The sequence below is a fragment of the Ranitomeya variabilis genome, chromosome 4 (assembly GCF_051348905.1).
Source record: "Ranitomeya variabilis isolate aRanVar5 chromosome 4, aRanVar5.hap1, whole genome shotgun sequence".
NCBI lineage: Eukaryota > Metazoa > Chordata > Amphibia > Anura > Dendrobatidae > Ranitomeya > Ranitomeya variabilis.
Window position 1 is genome coordinate 148,445,167 of NC_135235.1, and position 16,274 is coordinate 148,461,440.

The 16,274-nt window shown below is 41.9% G+C and overlaps 1 protein-coding gene across 6 annotated transcripts in view; it reads right to left on the reverse strand.

Moving 5' to 3' along the window:
* Positions 1-10,274: 10,274 nt before the first annotated feature.
* Positions 10,275-16,274, reverse strand: part of WAPL (WAPL cohesin release factor) — a 132,990-nt gene continuing 126,990 nt past the window's right edge. For all 6 annotated transcript variants that reach the window (XM_077259314.1, XM_077259316.1, XM_077259317.1 and 3 more), the window contains 4 exons: positions 14,010-14,217; positions 13,499-13,587; positions 13,121-13,216; positions 10,275-11,117 (listed from right to left, as the gene is read on the reverse strand). In XM_077259314.1, coding sequence (XP_077115429.1) covers positions 11,052-11,117; positions 13,121-13,216; positions 13,499-13,587; positions 14,010-14,217 — 459 coding nt within the window. In that variant the 3' untranslated portion in view covers positions 10,275-11,051. The remainder of the gene's footprint in view (positions 11,118-13,120; positions 13,217-13,498; positions 13,588-14,009; positions 14,218-16,274) is intronic.

Here is a 16,274-nt window from a genome sequence, read left to right on the forward strand (position 1 = left end):
CATAGAAACACATGCAGCCGTACACTGCGGTGCCGGTGTCACGTAATGAGATGTGAGACTCGTGCGACTTTCTCATATGTGATCCCGGCCTAATCCTGACTATTGTCAGTAAAAAAATATTTTTACTGTGGATCACACAGTCACTAATCTAGCCCTATCAACTAATCTAAACTTTATTTTTTTTACGCTTAAAACAGATGCAGGATGTACCCATGGAGGGATGCACAGGGGGAGATTCATACGCCAAAAGTGAGCACGGATATCAGTGAGTGCAGAACACGTGGTGGTGCAAAGGGGGGACTGGTGTTGAAAAAAATAAAGGGAAAAAAAAAACAAAAAAAAAACAGTGGCCATAAATGAGCATCGATGCCAATCAGCTGTAAGAGGCTGCAAGAAGCATACATAAAGTGGAGCAAAAGAAAAAAAAACTGTCAAAAATATCAGTGTTTGGCAGAGGGGTGGAGAAAGAGGGATTTGGGTGGACTGGAAAAAAGCAGGGGATAGGAACAGGTCAGGAAGGTCATCCTCCTGTCAGCATTGCAGGCTAAAATCGTCCGTGCAGATCCACAAAACAGTGACCGCTCTGCACGTCTCCAAGCTAGAATGAGGGGGTGCAGAGCGGACACAGAGGTCAGACTACGCTCCTGCTCACTGATTGGAGCGATCAGACGATGACGTCCCATTGCACCAATCAGTGCCGTGGTGGCAGATGGTCCTGCTGCCTAGGTCCAGCCTATGATTGATGTTGTTCTAGCACCGATCATAGCTTGACTTCAGTGTTTCAGGAAATGTCATTTGCCGAAACATTGAAACTGCTGTGATTGGTGATCGTAGCTGCGGGGATATTGTCAGAGATTATAGGCACCTTCCTCCGATCACCGTCTCTGAAGACAAGGCGATTGGAGGTTCCTATGAAGTTTACATTAATTGGCAGTAACCCCTTCCCGACCATGACGTACACTTACTTCAAATGTCATGAAGGGGTTAAGTGACTTAAATGATTTGCTCATACTATATACTGCAGTAGCAGAGTATCACAGTATATAACAAATTGTGCTTCTCCCATGAAGCCAGCCTGCACCAAAGGTTCCCATAAGAAAAACAAGGCAGTTATCAGGTCCTTCAGCAGGCCCCTGTAACACAATTGGTACCTCATTGCCGTCATTTAAAGGGATTCTGTAAGCACCGAATCAAGTACAGGTGCTCAGCGATTCACGGCGGGGCCAATCCTTTAAATACACCTTTCCACCTGCTGTTTTCCAATTATCTCCACCATTCTATGGCTCTATGAAGCCAGAGCTGCCAAAGAATGAGGAAGGGGAAGGGGTGGAGATTGAGGGAAAACAAGCATGTGGGAAGGTACATTTAATGATTAGCCACACCGTTGGGAATCGAGCAGCCATTCTGACAGCAATATTTAAAGAGACTCTCAGACAGAGACGGATACAGCTACAAGTAGATGCTGACTATCTAACACAGTCTGCCTGTACTGGTACGACGCTAATTTGGCTCCTGACCTATAATGGAAATTTACACAACATGTTGTTGAGCAGTTAAGCGGGATTGTCCATTTCAGGACAACCCCTGCATAAGCAAATCAGGGCCCCATAGAAAACAAAAACCAAGTACAGTATAGTCAACCTGCTGTTCCCTGTAGGTGATAGGACATTGCTTTATGAAGTGACAGCTGACCGGCAATAGTAAACGCTGCAGACATTCAGCAGTCACAGATTTGTCATGTGAATTCAGCAGGTATTGCCAGGTCATTTGCCGACAACAGCACCAACATTGCCAGAACGGCGACCCAGAAGAAAGTTGAGTATTAGTGATGAGCGAATATACTTGTTGCTCGGGTTTTCCAGAGCACGCTCGGGTGGTCTCCCAGTATTTGTAACTGCTCAGAGATTTAGTTTTGTTGACTCAGCTGCATGATTTACGGCTGCTAGCCATCCTGAGTACATGTGGGGGTTGCCTGGTTGCTAGGGAACCCCCACATGTATTCAAGCTGTCAGCTGTAAATCATGCAGCTGAGGCAACAAAAACTAAATCTCCGCGCAATAACAAATACTCGGAGATCACCAGAGCGTTCTCGGGAAAACCCGAGCAATAAGTATACTCACTCATCACTAATGAGTATACATTATTTTTATTTTCTATGGGGTCCTAAATTGATCATGAAGAGGTCGTCCAGACCAACACCTTATGGGAAACCAAAACATAAAAAGAAACAATCAGATTTAATTTGAATGCTATTTGTGTCATTGCAGTCTATGGCCCCATAGTGGGGTCATCTGAACGCCGTTAATATGGGATTCAGGCGGAACCCCGAATGCAATTAGAGCCTTAGATGAGTAAAACGAAAAAAGAAAAACATTTTGTTCACGTAAAAGGAAAGATTTGTGAAATAAGGCTGTGACAGTAATGAGATAAAATAACGACCACAAATTAAATACTGAAAGTAGCAACTTTATTTGAGTTAAAATTATTTACAAAAAACCCAAAGACATACTTCATGAAACTGGTACAAACTTGATTTTATTTTCCTGCCATTGGCTTTAGCTCCAAAGATCACAGCTGAGAAATACTGTATAAAATAAAAATAGGATTGGATTCAGAAAAGTACTCTACCATTCTAGTCTCCAATGGCTTGTATTTACAGAAATATATACACTGGCAAAAAGAAAAAGGTTTAAAACTTTAACTTGAAAGAAGGTTTCAACTACCCTTAAAGCAAAATCTTTCATGGGGATATTCAGCAAAGCAAAGTTTGGCGATTAACAAAATGGTTCTCAGCTCAAGTAAGAGACTGCAACTGGCATTAGCCAATGTGCCAGAGCACATCCTGAGTTCGGGCAGACAAGCGTATTCTACGTACGCCATGAGAAAAATCAGCTAGTACATGTACAGCATACTGATCAATGGTCTTCAGTAGGGCTGGTCAAGTGATAGTTTCCCCCCCCCAGACCCAAAAAGAAAAAAAGTTAACAACAGATCCCATACCGATGATCTGTATGGCATCCGATCTTTAGCATACATTGCAATTGTTAACATAAGAAACTTTATTTGGTCTTGTAATTTTTTTTTAGAAAATGCTGTTGTAGAACACGAATGCCATAAACTAACATACTGAAGTACTATGGAGATGAAAATAGTCTTTTCTGGGTGAAAATTTGGTTTTTTTCATTTACTCATCTGAAAAATGTAAACAACTGAGTAAGCACAAAGTGAACAGATGTACTACTGGATTGCTTAAAAGGGAACCATCAGCAGGATTTCACCCCAACTATTTACATGCGGGCATTGATCTTTCAAAGACAAGTCCAGCAATACCTTTTACATGGCCGGTCCATTCCTCCATTAATGAGAAATCAGCGTTTGAATGATATGCAAATGAAGCTGAAGTGCTTTCCTTGTCCGAAAGCTCTTCCCAAGCCTCAATCACTTTGGCTATATTCCCAGCTCAGCATTGCCTCTGCTGTGTGACTTCCAGTAGATGAGCTGTCAAGTCAAGCACGAGGTGGCAGTGTTTGGCAAGGAATAGAGCTGGAGTGACCAAGGCATGTGAAGAGCTTCCCCAAACAGAAAGCACTTCAGCCTCATTTTCATTCTCATTCAACCTCTGTGTTCTCAGTAAGGCTACGTTCACATTTGCGTTGTGCGCCGCAGCGTCGGCGCCGCAGCGCACAACGCAAACAAAAACGCAGCAAAACGCATGCACAACGCTGCGTTTTGCGCCGCATGCGTCGTTTTTTTCATTGAATTTGGACGCAGCAAAAATGCAACTTGCTGCGTCCTCTGCGCCCCGACGCGGGCGCCGCAGCGACGCATGCGGCGCAAAACGCAAGTGCGCCGCATGTCCATGCGCCCCCATGTTAAATATAGGGGCGCATGACGCATGCGGCGCCGCTGCGGCGCCCGACGCTGCGGCGCTGGCCGCAAATGTGAACGTAGCCTAATGGAGGAATACACCGGTCATGTAATGCTACTGATGGTCTGGTCTTTTAAAGATCTCTATGTGCATAAAAAAAGTTAGGTGTGTGAGATCCTGTGATGGATTCCATTTAAGACAAGTTTAACCTTTTCCTATGCAGGGTAATATAAGTGGGCACCCTCTGCCTGTTTAGAGCAGCATGTCAGGTGAACGTCTACACTAATAGCTTAGAATAAAATTTGTTTGGTCTGAATCAGAATGTGTTAAAAAAAAGTCCTTATATAAATTAACAAAAATTGTTTCAAACTCCTGTAACAACCATGCCAAGCATTAAGTGATTAATAGCAAAAAAAAAAAAAAGTCAACCGAGATGAAAATAGGAAAATTGGAACAAAAAATGGTGAAAGGTTACAGGATTTTCAACCTATAGTCGAATAACTTTCTCTTGGGTGTCAGTTACCGAATTAGATGAAGGAATGGCAGTAAATAAAATTTGACAATCATGTATTGCATGCATTAAAATGGCTCTTCATTTCTGTGTAGCTTGTGATAACACAAAGGGGTTGTCCTGGATTAGAAATACATGGCTGCTTTTGTTTTAGGAAATAGCGCCAACTGTGACCATGGGTTGTATGAAGTGAATGGAGCTGAGCTACAACGACTTGTCAGAATGAAGCGCTTTCTTAAAGTAACCATGGTTTCCTAATTCAGGCATGATACTACAATGAACCACAGAACTTGCTGTAATGTGGCCAAGAACGATACCATTCTCACACAGGAGGAAAACGCCCAAGGAAAAATCCACAAAATAAATTCAGCATGGCATATAAAGTGAGTGTACTGAATTGTTCGTAATGGGGTTCTGCTTTGAGTGCCACCGTTCAAGGATAAATGTTGAAGAGATTGTCTGAGAGAAAAGAAAGTCAGCTTATTTTTTGGAGAAATGGCACCACACATGTCCAAGGGCTAAGACAGGTACTGCAACTCAGCGTCTATCAAATGGTCCAGATGGAAGTAATTGTACGGAAACTATAGTAATGCAGAAGTTAAAAAGGTTTAGAAAAGGCTCAGAAAGGGTAAAGACTAATATAATTAAGAAAAAGAAAATTATTGAAAACGGACATCACCAAATCCCTGCTGCTCCAGTATAGGGAATTGGTAAAACCCATAATTGCCTTTCGTTAAAAAAAAAAAAAAATTGAACCTTTAGCAAAATAGGAAAAAAAAAATTACTTGCATTTTTTTTATTCGAGTTCTTCCCTAAATGCCCTTTAAAAGAAAAACAAAGTATTGGATGGGATTTTGTAGATGGGACAATTATTAATGTAAACCATCCATCTTTACTTACGCTGAAATGGGATTTTACCCTTAGGCTACACTCAGTATTTGGTCAGCATTTTAGCTCAGTATTTGTAAGCCAAAACCAGGTTGGGTGATAGAAACATGTCACCACTTCTGTATTTATTATACTTTTCCTCCTGATTGTCCCATTCCTGGTTTTGTCTTACAAACACTGATGAAAAAAACTCACCAAATACTGAATGTGTGAACAAGGACGAATTGTGGGAAAAAAAAAAAAAAAAAGATTATGTTTTTGCATCTTTTGTTATAAAGTAGCTCCATTTGGGTCATCACACATTCAGGATTCCGTCAGGATTTCGGCACCCAAATCCAGACAAATCTTTTGATATTCCAGTTGATGGAAGCAAATTAGATATTTCACAGAATTGCAATATGGCTGATCTAAGTGCACAGCTGCCGGAGTATCTTTAGGGAAAAATTTAAGTTTTACACTGATTTCTGTGCACATTTCACTTGCCTATAGCAAAATTGACACGTATGAATGATGCATAAAGAAACACAGCAGCTAAAAAACCTCATGCACCCTAGGAGGATACGCCAAAGAAGCCATGCTGCACAGAGTAAGTGAAGCGCGACTTTACTGCCATATTCAGGCTCTAGATCACACCTCTGAAATGGGGATCTGGAGTGCAGTTTTTGGAGTCACTTAGGCTAGTTTCACACTAGCGTTAACGGCAATACGTCGCAAATGCGTCGTTTTGCCGAAAATACGCATCCAGCAAAAGTTCTTGCTGGATACGTTTTTTCGTCATAGACTAACATTAGCGACGCATTGCAAAACGTCGCGTCCGTTTTGCGACGCTTGGGCGTGTGGTAGCAGACCGTCGGGAGAAAAAAACGTTACATGTAACGTTTTTTGCTCCCGACGGTCCGCTTTTTCCGACCGCGCATGCGCGGCCGGAACTCCGCCCCCACCTCCCCGCACTTCCCCGCACATCACAATGGGGCAGCGGATGCATTTTTCCCACGCATCCGCTGCCCCATTGTGATGTGCGGCGGAGACCACGCTAGCGTCGGGAACCTCGGCCCGACGCACAGCGACGGGTTGTTCCCGACGCTAGTGTGAAAGTAGCCTAACACCCAAATGGCGCCCATTAAAGACTGCAACAGAATTTTCTGGAATAAACAGAAAATAAACTTGACTTAGCACAGTTTTACACGGAAGCCATGCGCAAGGGTGAACATAGCTTGTAGATAAATGTGTGCCAGAAAGGGGAGATTTTTTATTTTTTTTTTCAAATTGTTAATTTTGGAAACAGCTTTGGAAAACTTAAAGCTGTGATTTGATGTTGCTTTAAGCAACAAGCTCAATTCTTGTTAGACTTCATAATTGACAGTCATACAACTGTGGCTTACTCATCTATACAAGGAAATGGGATTCCCAGGCTGAACTGCAGATTGCCGAATCTTCAGTGTGTGTGTAAACTGCACACTGTTAGGATTCCAGTGTTACCAGCTCCAGTGATCATCATCCAGTAGCACAGAGTAGAAAGAAGAGAAGCTAGTCTGCACGTGACCACAAGTATACCTATCACATTCTAGAGGTCACGAGAACAACTCAAGCTGATAAGAGTGATATACTGACAGTGTGCACACCACCAGGATTCCATAATCTGTTATCACAATTCCCGGCATTCCACGTGCTACTTGGCAGTCACATGAAACCATGTATGCGATTTGTATACTTGCCATCTAGACTCGCTTGGCTTCTTTCAACATAAGTGAACTGAGAGAAGCCAGATCTAGTTAGCACATGAGCGCAAACAAACAAATCAGGGAATTGTGACAGCGTGTGTACTACAGGAAGTCTTAATTTGGTGGTCTGCAGTCAGAGCCTGGAGACTTCTTAGAGAGTTCCCAGGATTATTTTTTGATTGCCTAGATTTTAGAAGAACAGAATTGAGCAGTGTTAGTCTGCCCAATCATTCATGATGAACACTGAAGGTGCTGCTTTGTTTTACTGATCAATGTGTATTTCCTAGTCCTACCCAGGTTATTATAGGCATATCCCAAGGATAAGCTAAGCAATCATTTAAAATGGACTTTAATGCCCATTTTCGAGGTCCGAAATGCCTGTAAGGCCTCTTTCACACTTCCGTCTTTTGTCTCACGTCGAAGTCCGTAGAGTTTTGAAAAAACAGGATCCTGCAAATTTTTCTGCAGGATCCTGTGTATTCCCATAGACTTGTATTAGCGACGGATTGTGACGGAACGTTTTTTCTGCACGTCGGAAAATCGGTCAGCGACGGGTCCTGCGCTGTCCGTCATCGGCTATAGTGGAAGGCTATGGACGCAGGATCCGTCGCTGACTGTCACACACAGGAATCCAGCGACGTTATCACATTTTTTCCCTCTGAGCATGCCTGTAAGGATTTTCAAGGCAGAGTCAGTCAGTCTCTCTCTCGGCATACCAATTCCCATATGTACCCTGGAAAACATCAGGCACATCCTTCATGACACTGTTTTAACACTATTTTCTCGGCACAACTTCCAAACGCATTAGGACGGGACACTGCCGACGGAAGTGTGAAAGAAGCCTAAGCATTAGGCCGGGATCACATGTACGCGAGATACGGCTGAGTCTCGCAGGCGAAAACCCAGCTCTGCCGCCTGCACTCCGGAGCGGAGCGTGCAGCTCCATGTATTGCTGTGCGGCTGCACGCTTCGCTCCGGAGTGCAGGCGGCAGAGCTCGGTTTTCACCTGCGAGACTCGGCCGTATCTCGCGTACGTGTGATCCCGGCCTTATGGTTCTTCTGGTCTGTGTGTTGGTCCTGTAAAATAAACCCTAGTGTACAGCTTTATGATGGTGATCTGGAACAGGTCTTCTTGTTTATATGCTGTGATAAGAAAAAAAAAAAGCTTACAAAAACACACTTTACAACATCTTTTATCAAAGTTGGCCAAAACCATGTTTGAACCTATAAAGAAGATTCTAATACGGAGGAATACCATATTTTTGGACGGTAAGATGAACTTAAAAAAAAAAAAAAAAAGTGTGCGACTTAAGTCTGGAGGCAGCTTCCTATGATGGAGAATACCAACACAGAGTCCTTCCCGATCATTAACAGAACTATGCAGAAATCTTTCCTTCAGCCCAAAGCTGATCAGTCTGATTGGTGCAGGGCAGGAGAGAAAAGCTACCTGAACCTGCATAACACTAAAGCTGCAAGGATGCTATAAAGATCTGATTGTGTATACACAGAGTGTAGGCTGCAGAAGTGTGTGTGTGTATGGTGATGCACCAAAGCTGTGCGGGCACGCTGCAGAACATTGTGCCAGCTAGCTGGAAAGCGATATGGCAGCGTTTCTCTGTAGCATACGTATCAACCACAAATCTGTTGCACCTCTATTTTAGCCTAATCCATTAAAACTAGTGTTATTGACTCATCCGCTACAGAAATTTTAAGTTGGAAGGAAAAATGGGTCCCCCCCATTTTCCGCAGTCTAACCTTTCTTATAGTAAAACACGTCCTACAGTCCAAAAAATATGGCAGGCAGCAATTTCCTCAAATTATCAAGAGGTCTGACAAAATATTTTAATATTCCGATGATAAGCCGTTACCCAAGTGTCTGGCAGCTGTTTTTTTCGTTGAGAGGAGTCAAATATACGAAAAGTGACCTGGAAAAGGACTATGGCAAACTCACTAGTGAAGAAGTGCTAGTAAGACAAGTCAATAGCAATATGTGCAAATGTTATCTTAATTACCATACCAATGCCATCAGAATTTAAGACTGGGGGTGGGGGAAATAACCCCAATGACGTTTCGTTTACGGAGAATAAAAAGTGACCACAAAGAAATTGGTTTCACCATCCTTTGCATGGTTGAATCATTTTAAAGGTAAGATTCCTCAGAATTCTGTGAATTAGGCCATGCTTTGGACTGAGACGGAAATCAGTCTAGACCCGTTTATGTACAAATGGGCTAAGTTATTCCTTTTAAATAAAATGAGAGGGAAATTCCAACATGTATATAAAGCCACTCTTTGGAAATTTAGACTTGCCTTCTTGCATCTCCAAAAGTTTGAGAAACATACAACCTCCGTTTACTCTTTTTACTGTAAAGAGTACAATCATGGGCAAGAGTGCAATATTTGTGGATTCTACAAATAGTCTCAAAATCAATATATCTTATTAACATTTTTCACATAAATATTGCTAAGAAACGCAAACAAAAATGAATATTATACACTTGAACTACATTGCTTCACTACCTTAGTTGACTTTTTTGTTTGTTTTGTTTTGTTTTTTTTAGACAAAAGGCAGAGTTGCAGTTTGGCTGTTAACTATATGGCTTATGTTCTCCTCATTACAGAGTCCTCCTGTAATGGGCAGCTGTACCCCGGCAGAGTTTGGGAGTCATTTGTTATGTATACACATCTACAACAGCAGAACATTCATCCAAGATCTAAGTTCTTCTCAAAATGTCTAACCTCGCATACATGATCCTCACACCTCTTGCTTTGAGCTTGCAGGGACTTTAGCAAGTGGTGGCATGAATATGTCCGACTTGGTTGCGTTTCATTTTATAGAGTGCCCGTTCATTTCACCAGTTGGCAAAAAGTTTAAGACATATAATTGAAAGGTGCGTCAAACTTGTGCATTTCAGCACAACGTTTAAGAGTCTGAAAATGGATCAGAGTCCCTTTTGCGAGGCTGAAGGCATTTTTTTTTCCTTGACACGCAAAGCTTTGCAGGTTATTGTGGCTGGTACAGAAGAACAAGGAAAAAAAAATGCTCCCTGAAAGTAAAGTAAGGGCACATGCCTTTTCATTTATATTAGTACAAGATGACACCTGAGATGGACCATCTGAAAATAGAAAAATAGATCCCGACTGAGTCCATTTTGTACATCTGAGCTTGTGACAATAGTATATCCTGACTAGCACTCTGGCACACTCCATTCAGCCTACCTTTGCCTTCTGGCCACCTACTATAACATTTGGTGCTGCACAGCTTTAAAAATTTGACAAGAGAACTGCTTTAAAGGTGTCCAATAAATCTTAAATTAAGAATAAATGGGATGCAGGAGAGGGTTAAAGTGGATATATACAGAAAATACATTTCTGGAACAAATTGTTATGATCGGAAGCATCTAGTACAAAAGAGTAAGCAAAATAGCCAAGAAACAATATCTGTTAACAGTATCCTAAAAAGTTTTACAGAACTCTTAACATTGGAAGCATTGGAAGCCTATTACAAAGCAAAAACAAGAAAAACAAACAAAAAATAAAAAAGAAAGAAAAGAAAAAAAGGAAAAGCAGCCTTCTGTCCAGAAATGAACTCTCAAGCATTGTTTGGACTCACACCAGTTGAGATGGCATTGTACCTGGCTGGCATGTAACGCAGTACTTCCACAGTAAAACAGCAGTTGCACGATCAGCAGCAAATTATTCTTTGCAAGTTTACATTTCTTTCTTTGAACTGACCATCACCGAACTTATCCAGAGGAAATAAACAGAAAACCCCAATTTCACTCTGCACAGAAATCCAACGCAGTGATGAGTAGAACAGTCAGGGTTGTATTCATCTACAGAACTTCTGGCCCTTCTATTTCAAATCCGGCGTGTTCGGCTGCAACCTGGTTGAAGTGGCAAACTCAAGCTCAATAAGACGGCATAAAGGGAGTCCCGTTTGCCTTTTCAATGTATGTCGCACAGGAAATTGCGCTCAGTGCATCTTCATGGACTCTTACACATGACTTGTTCCTTTTGTAGAAGGAGTTTATCCAGCTTTAATAAGTTTGTCAATGGAGATACCTAGCAGTGTTCCAAATACTCAATCACTCTGGAGATTGACTTCTGCCCTGTTGTTCCCACTGCACACTAAAAAACAAGAGAAAGGAGAAACTAAATTCTTACATTCAAAGTCAGAAGCTGACAGCACAAAGACTGCCTACAAGTCTAATGAAAAGGCCTAGCGAGTGTATTCCTAAGCATACATTTCTGGATGGTACTGCAGGGGACGTGAGCTGATCTGGTGAAGTTACACCACACACCGGCTGACATGGGAGTGCGGCATGCTGTATGAATACTAACCATACCTGCTGATCGTACACACATCTCACAGTGTCAGGGACTGTAATGTCGTTGCTCTTCCTGCACAATAAGTGGCGCTGAACAAGTCTTTTAAAGGATTTTTTTCGCTCCACAGAGCAGAGTGGAAGAGTGATATGTGATCACTCTGTCACGGCAGAGAGTGGCAATGGGTACAATCGGAAGGTAGGTAGCAATTACTTGCCTTTTTTTCTTTTATTATGGGCACAAAATCTTAGCACTGGATGAACTCTTTCAGTTTTATTTGATATTCAGAGCACACATGCTTCATATGCATTTGGCATCCAATTTAGAAGTTTCAATTTTTATGGCCAACTATTGATTGAACAATAGTGCTGAGCGAATGTGCCCAGATAAGGTGTTATTCGAGCATGCTTGGGTGCTTACCAAACGTCTTCGGAATGCTCAAAAAACTTGTTTGAGTTTCCGTGGCAGCATGTCTAGCAGCTTTCTTGTTTGTTAGGCAATCCTTGTATGTGTTGTGGCTGTCAAACAGCCCCAAGACATGCAGGCGCGAGGACTCCAATTTTTCAAGCATGCCAAAGTCATTCGGCTAGCACTCGAGCACGATCTGATAACACGTTATCTGAGCAAGTTACCTCATCACTAGTGAACACTTAGGGTACTGTCACACAGTGGCACTTTGGTCGCGACAACGGCACGATCCGTGACGTTCCAGCGATATAGTTACGATACCGCTGTGTCTGACACGCTACTGCGATCAGGGACCCCGCTGAGAAACGTACGTCGTAGCAGATCGTTTGAAACTTTATTTCGTCGTCAAGTGTCCCGCTGTGGCGGCATGATCGCAGCGTGTAACAAAGGTGTGCACGATATTCCCAATGTCCCGTATGACTTCTACATCGCAACTACGTCATGAAATTATCGCTCCAGCGCCGTGCATTGCAAAGTGTGACCGCAGTCTACGACGCTGGAGCGATAATCAAGCGACGCTGCAACGTCACGGATCGTGCCATCGGAGCGATCAAAGTGCCACTGTGTGACAGTACCCTAAGACTAAGAAATCAATTCTAATTTTAAACTATGAAAAAAAATAAATCTGTGTTCTTGAAGCATTCCAAAAAGTGAGATTTTGCTCTTCGTTTTAAGATCTCAAACACCCACTTCACAGTCTTGAAAGGGCTAATGATTGCTCAACTCTTCAAATAGTGGAAGCAAAGTTTTCAGGATCATTATTTTAAAATCAAAGGCTATAATGGGCTGTAGTCTAACAAATAATTACAATGAGTCGACAAAAATGTTATCCCCCTAAACCTGTTCAAATTGGTCAGTAATGTAGTGCCGCTGCACTTAATTACTAGTATCCAGCTCTTATATCTTGCGGCGGCCCGATGTCAACATTTAATGGAGCTAAACAGCACAGCTCTATACAATGTGTAGTGGCCGCTGCAGGTACTGCGGATCAGCCCGTGTTTGTTATTTATTAAATAGGCGCTGATCTGCAGTACCCGGCAGCAGCTATTACACATTGTATGGAGACGTGCTGTTCAGCTCCATCTACTGCAGGTTAGAACATTTTATAGGTGGGGAGCCAGTCTGATAGGTCAGCGATATGATATGCTTTGACAACCCTGTTAAAAGTATGTTGAAGGGTGGAGGGGGATTGGCACTAACAATGACAACAAGAGTTACTGGAATAATAAGATGAAACGCAGCTACAAGGACCAGCAACCTACTTCTAAACTAGCTGTACGTAGGCAACTGCCAATTTATCTGTCAGGATCTGTTAAATTGGAATATATGCTACTTACTGTAAGATTCATGAAACTGAGAAACTTCTTCAGCATTTCAGTCATTATTGAGAAGTCGCCATCGGGTAAATGACTCCGTACAGTAGTCACGTTGATCTAAAAGAAACCAATTGTTTTACAGAACTGCATCAGTACTCAGCTGAATACTAAACACCATTTGTGAAGCAAGGGATTATTTCCTAATTTATGCAATCGGAGATGAAAGTTAGCGTATTGAAGTGATGAAGTAAGAGCTTCACAAGAACTCCCGTTCCCCTGATGAACTTTGATATTTGAATTAGTTTTCACACAAAAGGAGCAAATACATAACATTCCCAGAGAACACGAGGATATACAGTTACATGCAGCAAAATGATAGAAGTAGAATTCTGCACTGACCGGACTTTCCTGACAGAGGCAGCCCAAAAGCAAAGCTGTGTAGGAGGCAACAATGCAATCTTCCATGTGCTTGCCTGCATGCTGGAGAGCTGCAAGTAAAACATACCAGTGCTAGATTAACTACAAACCAATGATAAAAATCATATAACATTACATTTTTCATCTAAAATGAAAAGGTGGCTTAAAAACAAATTTCTGGTTAATGGGGTAAAATTATATTAAATGGGAATTCTCAAGTTTGGAAGTTTTCCAGGGAATAGTATATAATTTGCTGGTCTTCAGCACACCCATAAGAATACGCAACGTCCTGTCCCAATCAACTCTTCCTGGAGATGGTGTTGGGGCCAGTAGAGAATGGGGACACCACAAACAGGTCCCATACAATCTACTTTTATATTCTAGCAAGGATGTAAACCTGGTCAGATACAGGAAAGGGCAGATGTAACCTAAGAGTCAGATGTGCATTACACCACTATATGCTCCAAAATGGTTTCACACCAGTAGTTGTTACCTTTATTAAGGTCAAGTTCTTCTTCCTCTTCTTCCTTCTTTGGAGGTTCTTCTGTATTTGGGCTCTTTTCTGCGGACACCCACTGGATCTCTCCTCCGGTTTCCTGCCACTCACCACTCTTGTCGTGCTGCGCTGTAGGGACTTCTTTGATCAGCTCATCGGTCTGACTTTCCGCTAACAGAGCCGCTTTCTCTCTCTCCAAGAAAAGCTTAATGAGAGAATCATTACATCCATTAGTTTCAATTTTTTTAAGTTGCAAACAACTAAACGCTGAAATTTTTTTTTTTTTTAAATTCTAAACCATTTCATGTTGACTCCTAGATCTATTGTGCAAGAGCATTGTGTACAGAGTTTATTATATTAGGTTATTTCTTTGAATATACAGAAGCACTGGGACCAAAGTGTTCTTTGACAAGGGGGGGCGTCTTAAACTTGTGATATACTTGTAAAAAACAAGTAATGTCACAGTTTACTTATTAATCGATTTTAGTTTACAGCATGTTGGTAGGTGAACGCTTGCAATCTTTTGTTTTTTATACAGCTTCTTAGTGTTGCTCTGAACCTGACAGATGGCTGGATATCGCCAGCTTCAGAGCCAGGGCGCTTCTGCAAAGACAAAGCTGCCTATGCCTATAGCACCGGAGGAGGGCACAGTTCAGGTCAGCAGCACGACTGCCCCTGGTCCGCACTGTCAACTGGAGCTCTTTAAATGGCTAGTACACAGACCCTGAGAATCCGATTAGGACTGGCATTTCATACAGCAGTCTTACTGACTGGCATGCAGGAGTAATATGCACCCACCCAACTCATTAACCCCTTTTCCCCTGAGCAGGTTTTCACTTTCCTTACCAGGCCAAATTTTACAATTCTGACCAGTGTCACTATATGTGGTAATAACTCTTCAACATATCCCAGTGATTCTGAGAACATTTTCTTTCCCGACATTGAACTTTATATTACTGGTAAATTTAGGTTGAAATGTTTTGCATTTACTTGTGAAAACATCAGAATTTTGGTGAAAATGTCACAATTTTCAAACTTTCAATTTTTATATCCTTAAACCAATTGAGCCATGCTGCAACAAATTTATAAACATTTAGCATGTCTACTTTACATCAACATCGTTTTTGAAACAAACACACCCGATACCTGCGTTTTTGCACTTATCCATTGCTTTCTATGGGTGAAAGATTTTTTGCAAAAGCCACTGAAAACACCCTGAAAGAAGTGACATGCTGTAGTTTGCAAAAATGCAGTTTTCCAAATCAGTCAGGAAAAAAAACAATTGGATTTCTGAAATCTCAGCTTTTGCTAGTACTGTAATACGCAGCTTAAAATTTGCATTAAAAAACGCAGCAAACATCCAACATGTGAACAAGGCGTAATGAGAAAATGAACCATACAATTTGTTGTGCAATTTATTTTGCATGCACAGATACCCCATATGTGGAGGAAAATTACTGTTTAGGTGCACAGTAGGGCTTGGAAGACGAGAAGTGTCAATTGACTTTTGGAGTGGAAAATTGTCTTGAATGAGAGAAAAAGCATCACTCCAAATATGCACACCACATACACAAAAATAAGAGACATGATAATAAATCATATATAAAAAAACAAGATTTTTATTGACACACAACACACAATATAAAACATAATTAAAAACAGCAAAGAGCCTTGTCCATACACAATCCATATAAATCTGAGTATAAGAGTGAAAACTCAACAAAATAGAATAAGGACTACCTGAATGCAGGCCTGTGCAGCTATAGGCAAAAGGGGTTAATAGAAGCAAGCCAGAAAACAGTCCTTCAGGCTAGCAATATAAAGCCCCCTAGCAACCATGATAGTAACACACTGGGCAAAATAACGAGCCAATACCTAGATGGCAAAAAACTGCACCTACGTGGCTCATGGGATAAAAATACACCAAACTATCTAGCATATAACAGTGGCCAAATGGACTCCAACATAAGTCCCAAGGTCACCATGAATGTGGTGAGGAGATGCAGCAATACATAATGAAAGACCCCAGAAAATGCTGAGGCCAAGTTACCCAGTGCTTGGCCTGATGAAGCCCTATCAGTGAGGGCGATACGCGTGGGGCTGCACTGGGCCTTGTCCTCTCCACCTGCTTTCCTGTGGATTTGCTTTTGGGTTGCTACCTCGCACTGGGTAACTTGGCCTCAACATTTTCTGGGGTCTTTCATTATGTATTGCTGCATCTCCTCACCACATTCATGGTGACCTTGGGACTTATGTTGGAGT